The 16,047-nt window shown below is 31.5% G+C and overlaps 1 protein-coding gene across 1 annotated transcript; it reads left to right on the top strand.

Moving 5' to 3' along the window:
- LOC107629180 (uncharacterized) lies at nucleotides 1-8,482 on the top strand. The gene is made up of 7 exons (XM_016331897.3): nucleotides 1-759; nucleotides 1,448-1,648; nucleotides 1,747-1,983; nucleotides 2,265-2,482; nucleotides 2,651-2,911; nucleotides 4,082-4,699; nucleotides 8,402-8,482. The coding sequence occupies exons 1-6, from the start codon at nucleotides 411-413 to the stop codon at nucleotides 4,355-4,357; spliced, it is 1,542 nt and encodes a 513-aa protein (XP_016187383.2). The 5' UTR covers nucleotides 1-410; the 3' UTR covers nucleotides 4,358-4,699; nucleotides 8,402-8,482.
- The last annotated feature ends 7,565 nt before the right edge of the window (nucleotides 8,483-16,047 follow it).

Genomic DNA, 16,047 nt, shown 5'->3' with positions numbered 1-16,047 from the left:
ATGTATGAGTACTATATGTAGGTAGAATATAAAGAGGGGAATGGGCATGTAACCGTTTAAGAGCAAAGGGTACAGACTTGGTTGTTTGTTTTGCTCCCAAGTCCCAAATGTTCCTTCCTTATAACCATAACCATTAAAAAAGGCACTGCAATTTTTTGCTCTCACCCACCACCTTTTTCCTTTTGCCTTTTGAGTCTTTTTCTTTTGTCAACATTTAAGCCTCTCCAAATTCCTCCTTCACCGCCACTCACTCACTCGCTCACTCACTCACTCTCAAATTCAACCTCAAATAAATCATTTAATTAATTAAATAATTCAATAAATACTCATTTTCCCCCTTCCTTTTTTTTCGCTTCATTGTTGTTGTTCTTCTTCTTAAGAAAATGTGGACCCTCTGAAGAGAGAGAAAGATGAACAGAAACAACAACTCATCGGGATTTGTTGTTGGCGGTGGCGGTGGCGGTGATGGTGAATGGGTGAGAGTGAAGGAGGGTGTGACGGAGTTCATGAAAGGTGTGGCGGAAATGACGGTGGAGCTCGGCAAAGGTTGCAGGGACATTGTGAAACAAAGCCTCGTCAACGAAGAATCTTACCTGGTCAAGAATTTCGGTAGGGATTCATACTTTGGGAAAAGAGTTGGTGGAACTTGTTCCAAGGTGTGTGGAAAATTGAGCTTCTTCAATGAGTATTTACCTGAAGATAAGGATCCACTTCATGCTTGGTCCGTTATTTTCTTTGTTTCCTTACTTGCCTTTACAGGTGAGACTTGAATCTACTTCAATCACTCTAATTTTCTATTTATGTCCTTTTATTATTATTATTATTATTATTATTATTATTAGAGCCACCATATGGATAAATCTGATTTTGAGTTCATAGATTTATTTTATATAGTTTGGTTGGATTGATAGAACACTCAGTATTTAGCTGATACCACACTAGGCTTACTTACATTTTGCTGTTATTGGGGATGATATATATATATAATTGAATCTTATATTTAAGTTCTTATTTTACTCTCTTGTATTATGGTATGTTTAGACTGAGGGGGTAAAAATGGAATGGAAGTTTTCATGGATCAGTGTTACACATTAAATTCATTGATGATAATTTCTGCTGCATGTTTACCCCTAGTCATATATACCTTAAGGCTGCGTTTGGATATTATCGCTGATATTGAAATATAGAAGTATAGGACATTTATACGGAAAATACATGAATTATTTATCTTATAAATGGAAATTATTTTGTCTCTATCTCTATCTCCACAACCAAATGAGCTTCTTTGTCCTGTGTTTCCAGCCTAAGGTTTGTAATGCATTCTTCAAGTAATAATAGAAACTCATAAAGTTCTACATGTGTTGGTGAAATCAGGATTGGAAAAGTTGTGCTTTGATGTTACATTCTAGCTATAGGTAGATGTCATGATTGGTTGATATGTTTGCAGCTATATATTTAAATTTAGAGCATGATCCATCATCCCCTTCGACAAAGGAAGTCAAGGAAGTATTTCTGCATCCTCCTAGTGCTGCTCGCATAGTGCTTCCAGATGGAAGATATTTGGCGTATAAGGAGCAAGGCATTCCTGCTAACAGAGCTAGATTTTCAATGATTGCTCCTCATACTTTTCTTTCCTCTCGGCTTGCAGGTTGTTTGAAGTGTTAAATTCTTGTTCTGTTGTTTTTGTAATATTTTTTTTGGTATCCTATTATAGACTGTTGAAACCATCTTCAAATTCAAAATTAGGAATTCCTGGAGTTAAGGGTTCACTGCTTGAAGAGTTCGGCATTTGCTTGCTGACATATGATCTCCCTGGGTTTGGGGAGAGTGATCCACATCCCAATCGAAATCTTGAAACTTCAGCGGCAGATATGTTATTTCTAGCAGACTCGCTCGGCCTTAAAAAGTTTTGGGTTGTTGGCTACTCAAGTGGAAGTATGCATGCTTGGGCTGCACTTAGATACATTCCTGATAGACTAGCAGGTATCAATAGTTCTTTTTCTTTTTGTTTCCATGCAACTTTGGATATACTCAACATGATAAAACTCGGAGCTTTTATAGCCGGTGTCTTGCTTATTCACTTTTCAAAACAATTATTATTGTTTATTTATGTTATTGTCACATTTTAGGCTTATTAAGGTGTTCTGAATAACTAGTTTAAAGTTGAGATAAAGCTCAGAGATATGGGTCTACATAGTTCTTGCATCTTTTTAAACATGGTATATTTTGGCATGCATTTTGGAATAAATCTAAGTAAATCTCAGGTGCGGCCATGTTTGCTCCCATGGTAAACCCATATGATCGTCTCATGACAAGGGAAGAGAGACGAAGAGCCTGGGACAAATGGACAAGAAAAAGAAAATTCATGTATTTTTTAGCTCGGAGGTGTCCTAGGTTTCTCGCTTTCTTCTATCGGCGAAGCTTCTTGTCAGGAAAGCATGGTCAGATTGATAAGTGGCTGTCATTGTCTCTGGGAAAGAGGGTAAGAAAAGCTTTGCTCATCCATTTCTATCTTGTGGTCAACACAAATGTGTTTGGTATCCATATCAAGAGATCTACACTTCCATGTGATGTCCATGTTATGTTTGTCTTTCACTTGCATTCCGGTAACTTGGATTAAGCATATCCCCTCACGAAAGGTTCCTTGCAGGATAAAGCACTGATGGAAGATCCAATCTATGAGGAATTCTGGCAAAGGGATGTGGAAGAATCAATCAGGCAAGGAAATGCAAAACCCTTTTTGGAGGAAGCTGCTCTGCAGGTCTCAAACTGGGGTTTCAGCCTGTTGGACCTCAAGTTGCAGAAGAAAAAACGGAGCGGAAGTGCTGATTTGCTCATTTGGCTGAAGTCAATGTTCATTGAAGTTCAGGAGGAATACACGGGTTTTCTTGGCCCAATACATATATGGCAAGTGAGTGCATCAATGTTTAGAGTACTACACCCTCTATACAAGCTTCATTTACTAAAGCATTCACTCTTATTTGATAAAAATCTTCTGCAAGCATTCTTCTAAGGACTTCTTTTCCCAAAGCCTTATGAGCAATGGTGAAATATTGGGACGATATGATGTTGTTTGTATTACAAATAAGCAATACATTTTTATCTCAAGAAGCTTTAAATGTTTTGAATGGTTTAAAATGTGATTTAGTCCGTTTTAATTTTTAAACAATTGAAAACCAATTAGGACAATTTCTGGCCAATAATTTGAAACATTAAAGTTGTGATACCAATGGAGGCATACAGTATCTGAAGTGGATCCAAGTATGGTGGACAATTTTGGAGTATAATCATCACTTTAGCATAATTATTCTTAACTTCGATTCATGCTTTTTGGGTTTTAGTTTTCATAAGCATTCTTCTTGTCAATAATGTGTTAGTGGGTCATAAATGCCCAAACCATTTTAGGCAAACTATCCTCATTTATTGTTATCAAAGCAGATCACTATACGTAAGAATATCCCATTTTGCTTTTCCTTCCATATTTTTGTCATGTGCACACCTCTATCAATTATCGTCTTCACATTCATTAACATTTGCTCTTTTCTAAGTTTCTAACCACCGAGAGCATACTACTTTAATGTACACTAAATGGCATGTATTGGATGGAAAATGTTTAATGGTTGCATACATTGAAAACTTTGATGAAAGTTTTTTTTCCTTCAATCAACAATTTATGCTACTGACACAAATATATACTATTGTGTCTCATTTCAACTGTTGCCTTGCTGTACCCGTTGTTTCTGCAAGATGTTGAGTTTTGCTAGATAGATAATATGTCAGATTATGTTTTTTGGTAGCTGTTTCTTCAAGTATATGGGGGAAAAAAGAAGAAAGAAGAAGAAAAAGGACACTACATTTGCTTAGAGGTTATTTTTGTTTGGATGAAGATATTAGAACTTTGTTTGAGTAATGTAAAACACTACTTTCTTCATTTACATCTTAGTACATCCTTTAATGAATGTATCCGGATGAACCCAGGTGAAGTACGACATTGTTTGATTCATGTAATGTTTAAATTGGTTTGTTGATGATATTTGTTTCAAATGAAAGTATACAACTCATCCTTGTGCATTGTTTGCAGGGAATGGATGATAAAGTGGTTCCTCCATCAATGACTGATTTCGTGCACCGAATACTACCTGGAGCTGCAGTGCATAAGCTACCATATGAAGGACATTTCACATATATCTACTTTTGTGATGAATGCCATAGACAGATATTTACAACACTTTTTGGAACCCCACAAGGTCCACTCACTATTTCCTCAGAACAAGATGAAAATGAAACTACCACCCTAGATGAAAAAAATGTTGAACAACAGCCAGAAGAAGTAGTAGCAAACCATGGTGAACTTTGATAATGCCACAAACTAGCTAGAACAAGTACACATAGGACATAATAGGATAAAAATGCTCTTTTTTTTCCCCCTATTTTCCTTTTTTTTTGTTTTCCCTCCTGGCAGAACATCACAATTTTATCATTCTATGATGTACATACCATATAGTTTTTGCTTCATCTCTAATGGAGCATTTATAGGAAAGAAAATAAAAATCAACATTTGAAACTTGCTTTTGGTTGTAGTACTCAGATATGGCACGAATATTGGAATTCACTCCAAATTTGTGTTGCTGAAAAACTGATGTGATGCCCTTTTTTACCCTGGATGAAGAGATGATTGAAATTGTGCAGCGAATAGTATGTATGTTTTTAGGAAAATTATAGCGTACAGAGCTTATTTTGGTACAGAGATAAAGAGATTCTCGTTTCTTTAATAGATAAGTGACACATGGCACTATTTTTCTTGTGAGAGAGCAACTGAGCTAAGGTTGTTTTAGGGATGAAGGGTGGCTGGCTTGTAATGTGATGGAGCTGCAACTGTACAAAAGATTGGGTGAGACTTAATGGGCTTGACAAAGGGCTTTTTGATATAAACAAAATATAAACAATGTTCTCATTAATATTAAAGAATACGGCATTAAAACTAATTGGAAGAAAATGTGAAAAATAAGTAACAACCAAACTAAGTAGAAAACAAAATAAACAATGGAAATGCACGAGTATATTTGAAATGGAATACATAGATTTGGTGAACAATAATCAACATTACTATTAATAACAACAACAAATTACATCTTAAAGTGATCCTTAAAATTTATAAATTGTATTGATTTAATTCTCAATTTACAAAAATTGTATTATTTATATCTTTGACATTATAAAAAATTAGAATAAAATCCGTACATTATGCAAACTCAAATAAATGATAGTAACAATTAATAATTATTTTAAAATAATTTTAAATACATAATTATGAATACAAGTAAAAAAATATTTTATGAAATAATAAAAATTTAATCACATAAAAATATACATTATAAATTTATAAAAATTTTAAGGCTCATAGTTATTTATATAATATCAAAGATTATTTTTACTAAAAATATTATATATACATTAAAAGAGTAATCATTATATATTTATGTAAATACTTGTGCTGTTTTATTTTTAATATGTATTTTATAGGGATAAATACTGTTTTGGTTCCTAAGATTTAGGGTCAAAATTAAATTCGTCTCCAACGTTATTTTGGATTTAAAATCGTCCTAACATTATTTTTTATATTAAAATAGTCCTTTTGACTTTTTACAGACAAAAATAACCTCCACCACCACTACCTTTTTATCACAACCACCATCTTCCTTACTCCCACCAAATACCAATAATCAGATTCAAGAACACAATATTCAATGCCAACAATAACACATTATCCAAATTCAAAAACAACAACATCAAATTCAACATACAATAAAAAGAAAATCAGAAAAATAACAGAAGCAGAAGTAGAAGCAGAATCAGAAGCAGAAGCCAAAGCCAAAACAAAAGCAGAAGTCGAATCGAAAGCAAAAGCAGAAACAAAAGTAGAATTGGCGAGGTACAACGGCAAGGACATGAAGTGGCAACGAGGTCAGTAGCAGCAACACCACCACCAGCACCATCACCTCCCCGAGGATGACGAGGAATACGAGGAAGGTGAGGGTCAGGTGCATTGCTGTGAGGGGGAGTCACGATGATGGCGAGGGGGAGTCACAATACTGCAAGGGCGACGGTGAATCGCGGCGCTACAAGGGCGACGGTGAATCGCGGTGCTGCAAGGGCAACAGTGAGTCGCGATCGCGACGGCCAAGCACGGCGAGGCTTCCTTCTCTTTAAGTCTTTGCTTCTCTTTCTCTCTCTTCTGAAGATGTCAATGAGAAAAAGGGGTGATGAACACCCCCTCATCTTCCCTTCCCCTCTTCCTCCCCCCGGCGTTCTTTCCTTTTTTTTTAATTTATATTTTTTATTAGGATTAATTTAATAATAAAATTAAAATTTTTATTAAAATTGACGATTTTAATACCAAAAATAATGTTAAGGATGATTTTAAATCCAAAATAACGTTGGGGACGAATTTGATTTTTATCTCGTCATGTTGTCTTCTTGGAGCATCACATATTTTCTCGTTTTTTCTCCTTTGAGTATATTCCTCCCACTCAGTCACATTTCTTTACTAACCCCAATGTTGACCTTTTTCCTAGTGATGATTCTACAGGTTCTATCTTGGGTCATCCTCTACAGCCTCCTACTCTTCCGCCTTCTCCATCTCCCGATGATTCCAGACCGGATGGCGATCCCGCTCCTACCGTCATGCCTCCTCCTCCCACTCGTTCTTCTAGGGTAAGGAATCCACCTCCTTATATTCTTGTTCATTATTGCTTTTCTACTATTCTTCATCAACATGAACCTAAGTCGTTTAGAGAAGCCTCCACAAATCCAAATTGGCAACAAGCAATGCAGGAAGAAATATAGGCACTTGAAAAAGCACACACTTTGAATTTGGTTGATCCTCCTTCTAATCAGGAAGTTGTGGGCAGTAGATGGGTATACAAGATCAAGACTCGCTCTGATAGCTCTATTGACCGTTATAAGGCACGCTTGGTTGCTCAAGGTTGTACGCAAGAGTATGGTATTGACTATGAAGAGACTTTTGCTCCTGTTGCTCGTCTCACATCTGTTAGAGCTCTTCTTGCCATTGCTGCGGTAAAAAATGGGTATAAAACGAATATATTTGGGTGTAATACAAAGATATTTGGGTGTAAAACGAAGATATTTGGGTGTATTTTTATTCTGATGAGTTCTGCATAATTCAGACCTCTTCCTCTTCCTCCTCCTCATCTTCTGTTGCTTCTTCTTCTTCTTCTTCTTCTTCTTCTTCTTCTTCTTCTTCTTCTTATTTCATATTCTCATAATTCTTTTGGGAGGAAAAAATCAAACAAAGAAGAAAAAAATACATAATGTTACAAAATCAAAAGAAGAAGGAGGAGAAACACGACGATGAAGATGAAACACGCGAAGAAAAAGGAGGAGAAACACAAAGAATGAGGAGAAGAAGAAGGAAGAAGAGGAGGAGGAGGAGAAACGCGAAGAAAAATGACAGTTGTGGTTTTCATCGAGGAAGAAGAAGAAGAAGAGTCGTTCATAATGGTGAGTAGCGCGCTTTGAAAACAGGAAGTGATTAAGTAACGTGCGTGTATTTATTCTTAAATGTGGGAATTTAATGCGCGTGTGTTTTGTTGGATTTGTGCCAACTTGTAAGATTTATAAGCAAAAAAAGCTTGTATGTGCAGTATACCTGTAAAACAAATTACTTTTGTTAAAGACAAATAGAAATGGATTTTATTGAAGAGCATCACGCTGTATATAGAAGCCAATTTAACCCTAAGAGAATAAATAATTTTTTTCTTTTAACTGTTATCGATATATATATATATATATATATATATATATATATATATATAAACTCTTCTAATATTGTATATCTAAATTATATACTCAAGGTAAGCAACTCTAAAAGTGACAATTTAGCATAAAAATAATAACAATCCTTTATTATTACTTATTAATAGTAATTGAGTATATGAATAACCTTATAAATAGAATTAATTAAATTTTAACTGAAAACAACTTACACTCATAAAAAATGTTAAATATATAATATTATATATTAATATAAAATCACATAAAAATTATTTATTATTATTATTATTATTATTATTATTATTATTATTATTATTATTCTAGATAATATATGATATGACCATGACTATTTAAGATTTTATAATTTATTTAATGTTTGGATCCTGAATCTAATCGCTCAAAGAAAGTAATAAGACACTCACAGATAGAATGTTACATAATTTAAAATATAAAATCCTTATATAACTGATCAGCCAAGCCAAGCCAAACCAACCTTTTAACAAGTTATGGGTTAGCAGCTTTGATTGTTATAAAAAAAATAACAGAAACACGTGTCTCAAAATTAGTATACCAAAAAAAAAATCTGTATATTAGCTCTGTACCGTAGTGTTACCCATGTTTTTAATATTTGGCTTATACAATATATATACTTGCTTACAACGTGATATTAACTTCTGTTGTAATTTTTGAACTAACTAGTGTATGAACCGTGCTCAAAACGGAAAAATTTATAAAAGTTAAAAAAAAAATTTATATACTTCAATATTTAAAACAAAAATATAAAATAATTATTATTTTAAAAAATTTATAAAATTATTATCAAAATCAAATTTTAACTTAAAAAAGTAAGTAATAATTATTTTATATTTTTTAAAGTAAAATAATTATACACTGATACAGAATTTAAAATAAAATTAAAATATTTACATCAGAATACTATTTTTTCAAAGATTTTTCTATAAACAACATTGATGGTTGAATTTGCAGACATTCCTACGTGATTCATAAGTAAAATTTTTAAACCTCTTTTACTCTTAATTCTTGAAAGTGCCACATATAATTAGCCATGTGTAAAAATTGGTTTGGACAAGTACAATCCAACATGAGATAAAGTTTGTCCCTGAAACTTATTAATTGTTATGGCAAACAATACTATTATGGGAAACTATCTTCGTTGGAATCTAACTGGGACGATTTCATTTGTTGGTACCATATTCATTCTTGGAATCAAAGCAATATGATCAACATTGTTACCCGTTAAGACTTCACATTCTATGACATAATTTTCAAACTTCCTAACTTGTAGCCTTGTACCATTACAAAGACCACTGGATTGGTCACTATTCATCAGTAACATCACCGGAACACCAACCTTAAGTATTAATTTATGTGGAGGCAAACCAGAACAATTTATGCTATTCAGTAATTCAGAATCATAGAGATCTAGTTGACTCTCCATATTCCCTTCATCCATACAAATGGAATCCAAACTAAGATATAATTTTTGTTTTCTCTAGAAATGATAGCTATCAGATGGTTGTTGACCTCTTGAACGATGTCTAGTGTGGGACAGTGGGAGTCAGTATAAGAATAATAATATTTTAGTTACTATATATATAGACTAAGAACATCATTGTAACAATTTAAATTGGAAATTATTTGACACAAATCTTAGAAGTGTCGTATGGACCAGTAGACAAACTCAATAGTTCAGAATTTTCATGCGACAAAAGGCCCTACAAAACAATTGATTCAATAAAAAGACATCATCAAAATCTGGTTGATCTGTTTTTGCAATACCGAAACAAAAGAGAAAGTTATTAGCCAGAAGGGGTTATAGGGTTAGGATTGTATTTATCCAGGAAAGCAGAGACCAAAGAATTCTCATTAGTCATTCTCAACACATGAATCACATATGGTTCATAAGAGTTCAGATTCCTCATCTTGAGTTGCACTTTGAAGATGAACTTAATATCCCTAAACATATCAATCTCTTTGGGACAGGAATTTTTCTCAACACCCTTCACATTTAGCGAAAAAAAGTTCATTCATGCTCTCATAAATAATAAAAATTAAGGTATAGTTCAAAACAAATAACACAAAAAAATTAATATGACATCAAACCTTGGTCACACAAGACACTGCCTAAGGTCATTGGCAGAAACTCCAAGAAACTTTGCAGTTTCTCCATCGAACAAAACAAAAGAGGCAGCATTGGTGTGGTCTATCACTCTTATGTGGATGATGTACCTATTATTCACCAAAAAATTTACAATTCAAAAATAATATACTACATAAATTATACAAATAGTCAGACTGTCTATACTATGTTATTATTGAATTGGACGCAAATAATTTTTTAATGGCTTATCCAAAAGTCTCCATCCCACACGAGAGAATAGTTTAAAATAATTCTTATTATATATAATTCATAAAAAAATGTTATAAAAAAGTGAATTAGTCCTTACATTAATGTCTCTTAATATATATATATTTATATTGATAATAAATAAATAAATATTTATTTAATGTAAAACATTCTCATGTAATTTAATTCGCACTGAAACTATATAACATGATTCTAATAATATTTCAAACAGTAAACTATAAGTAACAATTATTCAATTATAGCTTACCAAAATAAAAATAATTCTATTACGTAAATTCATATATAAATTGAAACTGTTGAAAAAGTATACATAAGTAATCGGAATATATACAACGTACAATGAAAAACTATCAATTAAAATAATAATTATTTAATAGTGTCTAAGCAAAAAATTGTTAATTTTAAAAAAAATTAAACAATCCACCGCATTGAACATAAAAATGAACAGAACATAAAAGTAAAATGCATCTCTCCTTTGTAACATATAGATATGTGAATCCCAATATTCACAATATTTTACCGTTAGAAAATAAATCTATTCTAATAAAAATATAACAATAAAACGATACAATTAAATTATAACCCCGGTAACTAATTAATTTATTACATATGATTATTAAATGAAAACATAAATGAGAATAGTTTAACAGCACATCACAATCCCAAACAGCACGACCCACAAAAAATACTATGTACACTTTAATATACCTATCCACCTCTAAATGACAATGAAACCGTTTCATTTGGTTAATTATGTTTAACTCTTGCTATATGTTATGCTTTGAAAGAGATGGTTAACCTTATTTAAAATCAATTATCTTTAACCTATTAGGCTAACTGAATCACGAATGATAGAACTCAACAACAAAATTTATCAAGAAATAATACAAATGATTAGTTTATACCATTATTTTCTTAGACAATGAGTATGTAGTGTGTGAATGTTAAAGAAGTATCGTGAGTCATACCTTGGCACATAGAACCCATAGTCTTTAATGCAATTGGAATAGAAATATCTTTTCTCAAGTTCCCTTAAGCCACAACGACACTTCTTACATCTTTTGTACCACCAACCAAACTCGATCTCAACTTCTTTAATCGTCCCGACAGTAACAGATACAGCATCATAAAATCGATGGATGCAAGGGTACAACACAACAATTGAGATTATGATCCAACAAACATTAGAATTAATAATTGAAAAAAAGGAAGACTAATAAAGAAAGAATTTTACCTGATTATGCTCCTTTATCTCGACAATTGTTTTGTAAACTGACAGACGCAAAAAATCTTTCTCAACTGAAATAGGTTGATCACAGACCAGCGGCATTATGCCTTGTCCGTCAACATGATCCAATTTGTTCACCCTTGCATTTTTAAATCAGAATTTATGAAATTTGCTAATAGTTAAATAATCAAAAGCCTTGTATAAATATTCTGCTGGCCACACTACTGATCTATACACTGTACCTTGCAAAAAAAATTCTTGGCAACTGGAAACTCAACATTGATAAACAGTTTCGAATTGTAGTTTGTGTTGGAAACATCCATAACCCCTACAAAAAAGACATAACAAATTAAAAAAAATACCAGAAGCATATGATGACACAAAACATGCATTCAAATACCAGTAAAATAAACAAACCACTATAAAATTTCATCTTGTCCATTTGAAAAATAACCACATAGATAAGACACGGGTGTTCTTCCAGATATTTGAGCAAATCAAAAGCAAAAGACTGTCACAACGTTATCCTTAATTTCTGTCCACCCCTATAAGAAATAGCAATGCTTGTAGAGTAAAGAGAGGCACAAAATTTTAAAATAAGATTTTAAAACAAAAGCTACTATCAAAAAGATATTAAGCATTACTCAAGATCATCAAGTTCTATGGTGATATAACTTGACGGCTTCCCGTCCCGTGTGAACTCGACCAAGTTACCTTTAGAGGCAAGCTGACCTATCACATCTACAAAATAAAGGCACGAATCTTTTCATTAATTTTTAAAGTATTATTTAATTGTTATAGGATATTATAAGAATAATACATAAAATTATATAAATTTTTTTATTAAACAAAATTTAAATGAAACAATATTTAATTGAGTTAAAAATTATATTATTTCTTAATATAAAATTATAGGAAGGGAATAATTGTTATAGGAAGGGAATAATAAAAAAAAAATTAATCCTTAATATAATTTCTTAATGAAACAAATTTTAAAAATAAGACATGCTCCGTCACAATATATTATATTATATTATATAAAAATCTTCAATCAATTCAAAAGATACAAAATTAACATTCACGGCAAAAGCCCAAAATAAAGCCGAACTCTTTTCCATGAGTAATAACTAATTTCTTACGGGTTAGACCCTATAAATTTTTTGGGGTGTATATTTGGTCAGAAGATAAAAAGAGAAGCAAATTTTACTTAAATAAATTTCACGAAAATTATATGAATCTATAATACTTGAGACTTGAGAGGAATAACAACAACCATTACTTGAATCCATATCTGTCCACTATATGCTCATAATAAAAAAGACAGCAAATGGTGCAAAACAATATATAAGATTAAAAAATTAGACCTCAAAGAATTAAACAACACATGTATTATAGATTAATCTAACAAAGTACTTACCAACTAAATAACCATCTTCTTTAGACTTTGTGTGAATTGTTTTGAACGGAATAAAAGTAAATCCGTTTAATAGAACTGAAGAATTTTATACCGGACGCACAATCGTATCCCTCTTGAAGTGGAGTCTAAATTCGTATCTAGTAGACTTGAACTTGATGGTATTCAAAGCAACTCCAAAATTAGTGACCACGTACACGTTGCCCTCAGCGAGTAGGCCCTCGAAGATCGGAACAAATATGTCTTTAACAGTGCATTGAATTGTATCTCCCTGAATGTATTAATTTTATAGAGTTATAGATAAATGAGGTTTATTGCTGAGTCATTAGCAAAATAAATCTCACATGCAAAGTGAAGATTTTACCTCTTTATCAAGGACAACCATCTCAACAGGTGCCTTCATCCCAGATTTTGCAAAGTAAGAAACGGTCCAAAGTCTAATGACACGTACTTTAAGCTGTCACACCTTATACGCTGGACCAGCATTGATACACTTGATGAGATCATACCTAAAAATCAAGGACCTCATATTTAGTAAAAAATAAAAAAAAAATATTGTGAAACAATCTACATGGCACATAAACTCACCTAGATGCCATTGCTACCTGCCACTACAAAATTACTCAAATATTATGAATTTCAGTATAGATAAAGAGTAAGTGTGGTGATCACCTATGCTATACTTATAGAGAGTCACAACACTTTTCAGTCCCAGTATTGGTAAGGATTGCAAGAATCTTTATGTTTCTATCAAAATCCAACTAAAAAAAACGAAAAATTTTTGGACTATTCAGGATTAAAGAATCTGAATCATATCAATAAAATAATTATCAAAATTAGGATAGAAATTAACGGCCAATATTTATTGTGTTCCATTTACATCGCAAACTGGAGTTTAATTTTGAAAAATCAAAATAAGAAGCAATATATGATGAAGAGGTAATCACTATATTTACATACACTAATTAGGTACTGTAAATCACAAGAAGTTTCAAAAAGGCATGAAATTATTTTATTTTTATATGTTGTCAAATTATTCTATATCATAGATACTGGCATTTCAAGAGGTACAGAATAAAAAGGGTATGAGAATAAAATTTGATATATAGCACCATTTTTTGTTTCTTAATCTGATATAATTCCTAAAAGGTTTGTTAATAGTACCTTCAATATGACTAAAGATTGTGTTGATCGCAGCAAGCCATTTATCTCTTTCACCTTGCATCCGTTCTATAAGTATTCTCCTTTTATGATCCTCAGTCAATTGCTTTATGCGCTTGACCTTCAGCCTCTGCTATTGCTTTAACTACAATAGTAGATAATTCTATCTCAGCACGCTCTCTCTTAGTCTGATGCTGCAGTGGCTGCGGGCTCGCAATTTGGGGAGCTAAGGTAAGGTTCTTCTTTCAATATCAAAATTTCACGTCAATTTCAGAGAGGAGAAGTGATGAGTGTGGGAGTGGGACTGGGTTACGGGTTACGGATTACGGGCTTAAGCCGTTGGGGATTCATTTTTTTTAAAGTCAAAACAGCACCGTTTGGAGGAGTTATTACTTATTAACAAACCAGAAACCCTTTAAAAAAATGGCCAGTTCTAACAGTTCATCGATTAACTACAGATTTGACTGACTTTGTAGTCAGTTTTTTGTCAGACGGTTTACTCATAACATCTTTTAAGCCATTTTTAAATTTTATAAAATTATTTATAATAATTACAAAAAGTGTTTATAATAAAAAAATTTAAAATTTTATAAAAAATAATATTTAAAATTATTAGTAAAATCTTAGTTGTACTCTGTTTTAATAAATAATTATAATAATATTAGTATTTTATATAACAACCTATAGAAAAAAATTAAAATTTCATACAACATTTTTTCGTTCATTTTTAATAGCTCATAAATACAAAAAAAAATATTATACAAAATTTAAATTATTTTTGTATTAATTATTATATACAATACCCATATCATTATAATTATTCAGAAGTTGCATGTAATTCGAACCTTATGAATTTAATTTACTACATATTTGTCTAAATCGAATTTATTCAATTTAATTTATATAGATATGTAAATTTGATTTATTTAAATTAATTTATTTTTATATGTGGTATGATTTGATTAAAAGAGCAATAATTTATGCTGCTTGGTAGATTCTTCTATAATTTTATCTAGCATCAATAAAATTCCACTATCACTGGTTAAAAAAAATTAAAATCTAAAACGATGGTTAAAAATAAATAAAGAGAATAGATTTAATGCTTCTATAATTGTATGCGTTTTTTTTTCTGATTTGCGTTTTTATCACAATTCACAAGTTGTATGTTTTATAAATTAATGTTAATTCATATGTAGTATATAAATAAATTTAATTAGAATAAATAAAAATTTATTTATTTTATTTTAGACTTTATAAATGAAAAGACTAATTAACTAATATAACGAATTATAATTAATGTAGTATAATTAATTAAGTAATATATAAATTATAATAAATTATATTAATTATATTAATATTTAAATATCTAATCAAATCAATTAGTTGATATAATTAAGTCAGTGCAATAAATTGTATTGAATGAATTAAAACAATTAAATTAGGAAACACTCTCCGAAGCATGCCACGTCAGCTTCATCATTAAGTGCAGACATCCGATTTTTATATAATAGAATAGATGTGATTAAATCTCTGCGAAGCTTGTTTGTGATTGTAGGAAATGCTCGTTCATAAACAATGTCATTACACCTGGAAACTTTTTGTGCAGAAAATATGCCGTAATACCTACGAAGGTTGTTGCAAGCTATATATATTCCAAAGTTAGGAGTGAGACTCGAATTCGAAACCTCTAGATGAGGATGGAAAGATTATGCTATTTGAGTTATAGCTAGTAATTTTCATTCTATTGATATTAAATAGGGATTAGTTTTTGCATGCAAGTTTAATTATTTGTCTATGATTAAGTGGGGCTGATTTAATGTAAAAAATTAACTTAAAAGGGTACAAAAATATTGAAATTTAAGGTTGATTTTTGCCTTTTTGGATTAAATATTTGGGTCTCGTTATATATTCAGCCGCTTTTATCAACTAAGTTTAATCAAATTGGTTTAAATCCAACAAAAATCACTAACACAACGTAGGTGTGAATAATACGCTTTCTATTCTTTGCGTTCCTTTTTCTTTGTGTATTTTTTTTTTTATATTCTTTTGTGAAAAAGGAGG

Source organism: Arachis ipaensis, chromosome B3 (assembly GCF_059453495.1).
Source record: "Arachis ipaensis isolate K30076 ecotype BB chromosome B3, ASM5945349v1, whole genome shotgun sequence".
In the NCBI taxonomy this organism is placed as follows: domain Eukaryota; kingdom Viridiplantae; phylum Streptophyta; class Magnoliopsida; order Fabales; family Fabaceae; genus Arachis; species Arachis ipaensis.
Note: the sequence above shows the minus strand (reverse complement) of the source record. Positions and strands in the feature narration are given on the sequence as shown.

Bases quoted from the DNA above. Each gene is read 5' to 3' on its own strand.
- LOC107629180 (XM_016331897.3), top strand. From the start codon at position 411: ATGAACAGAAACAACAACTCATCGGGATTTGTTGTTGGCGGTGGCGGT. The intron at 1,649-1,746 runs GTTGTTTGAAGT...ATTCAAAATTAG, and splicing joins TCTTTCCTCTCGGCTTGCAG to GAATTCCTGGAGTTAAGGGT. The intron at 2,483-2,650 runs GTAAGAAAAGCT...GGTTCCTTGCAG, and splicing joins CATTGTCTCTGGGAAAGAGG to GATAAAGCACTGATGGAAGA.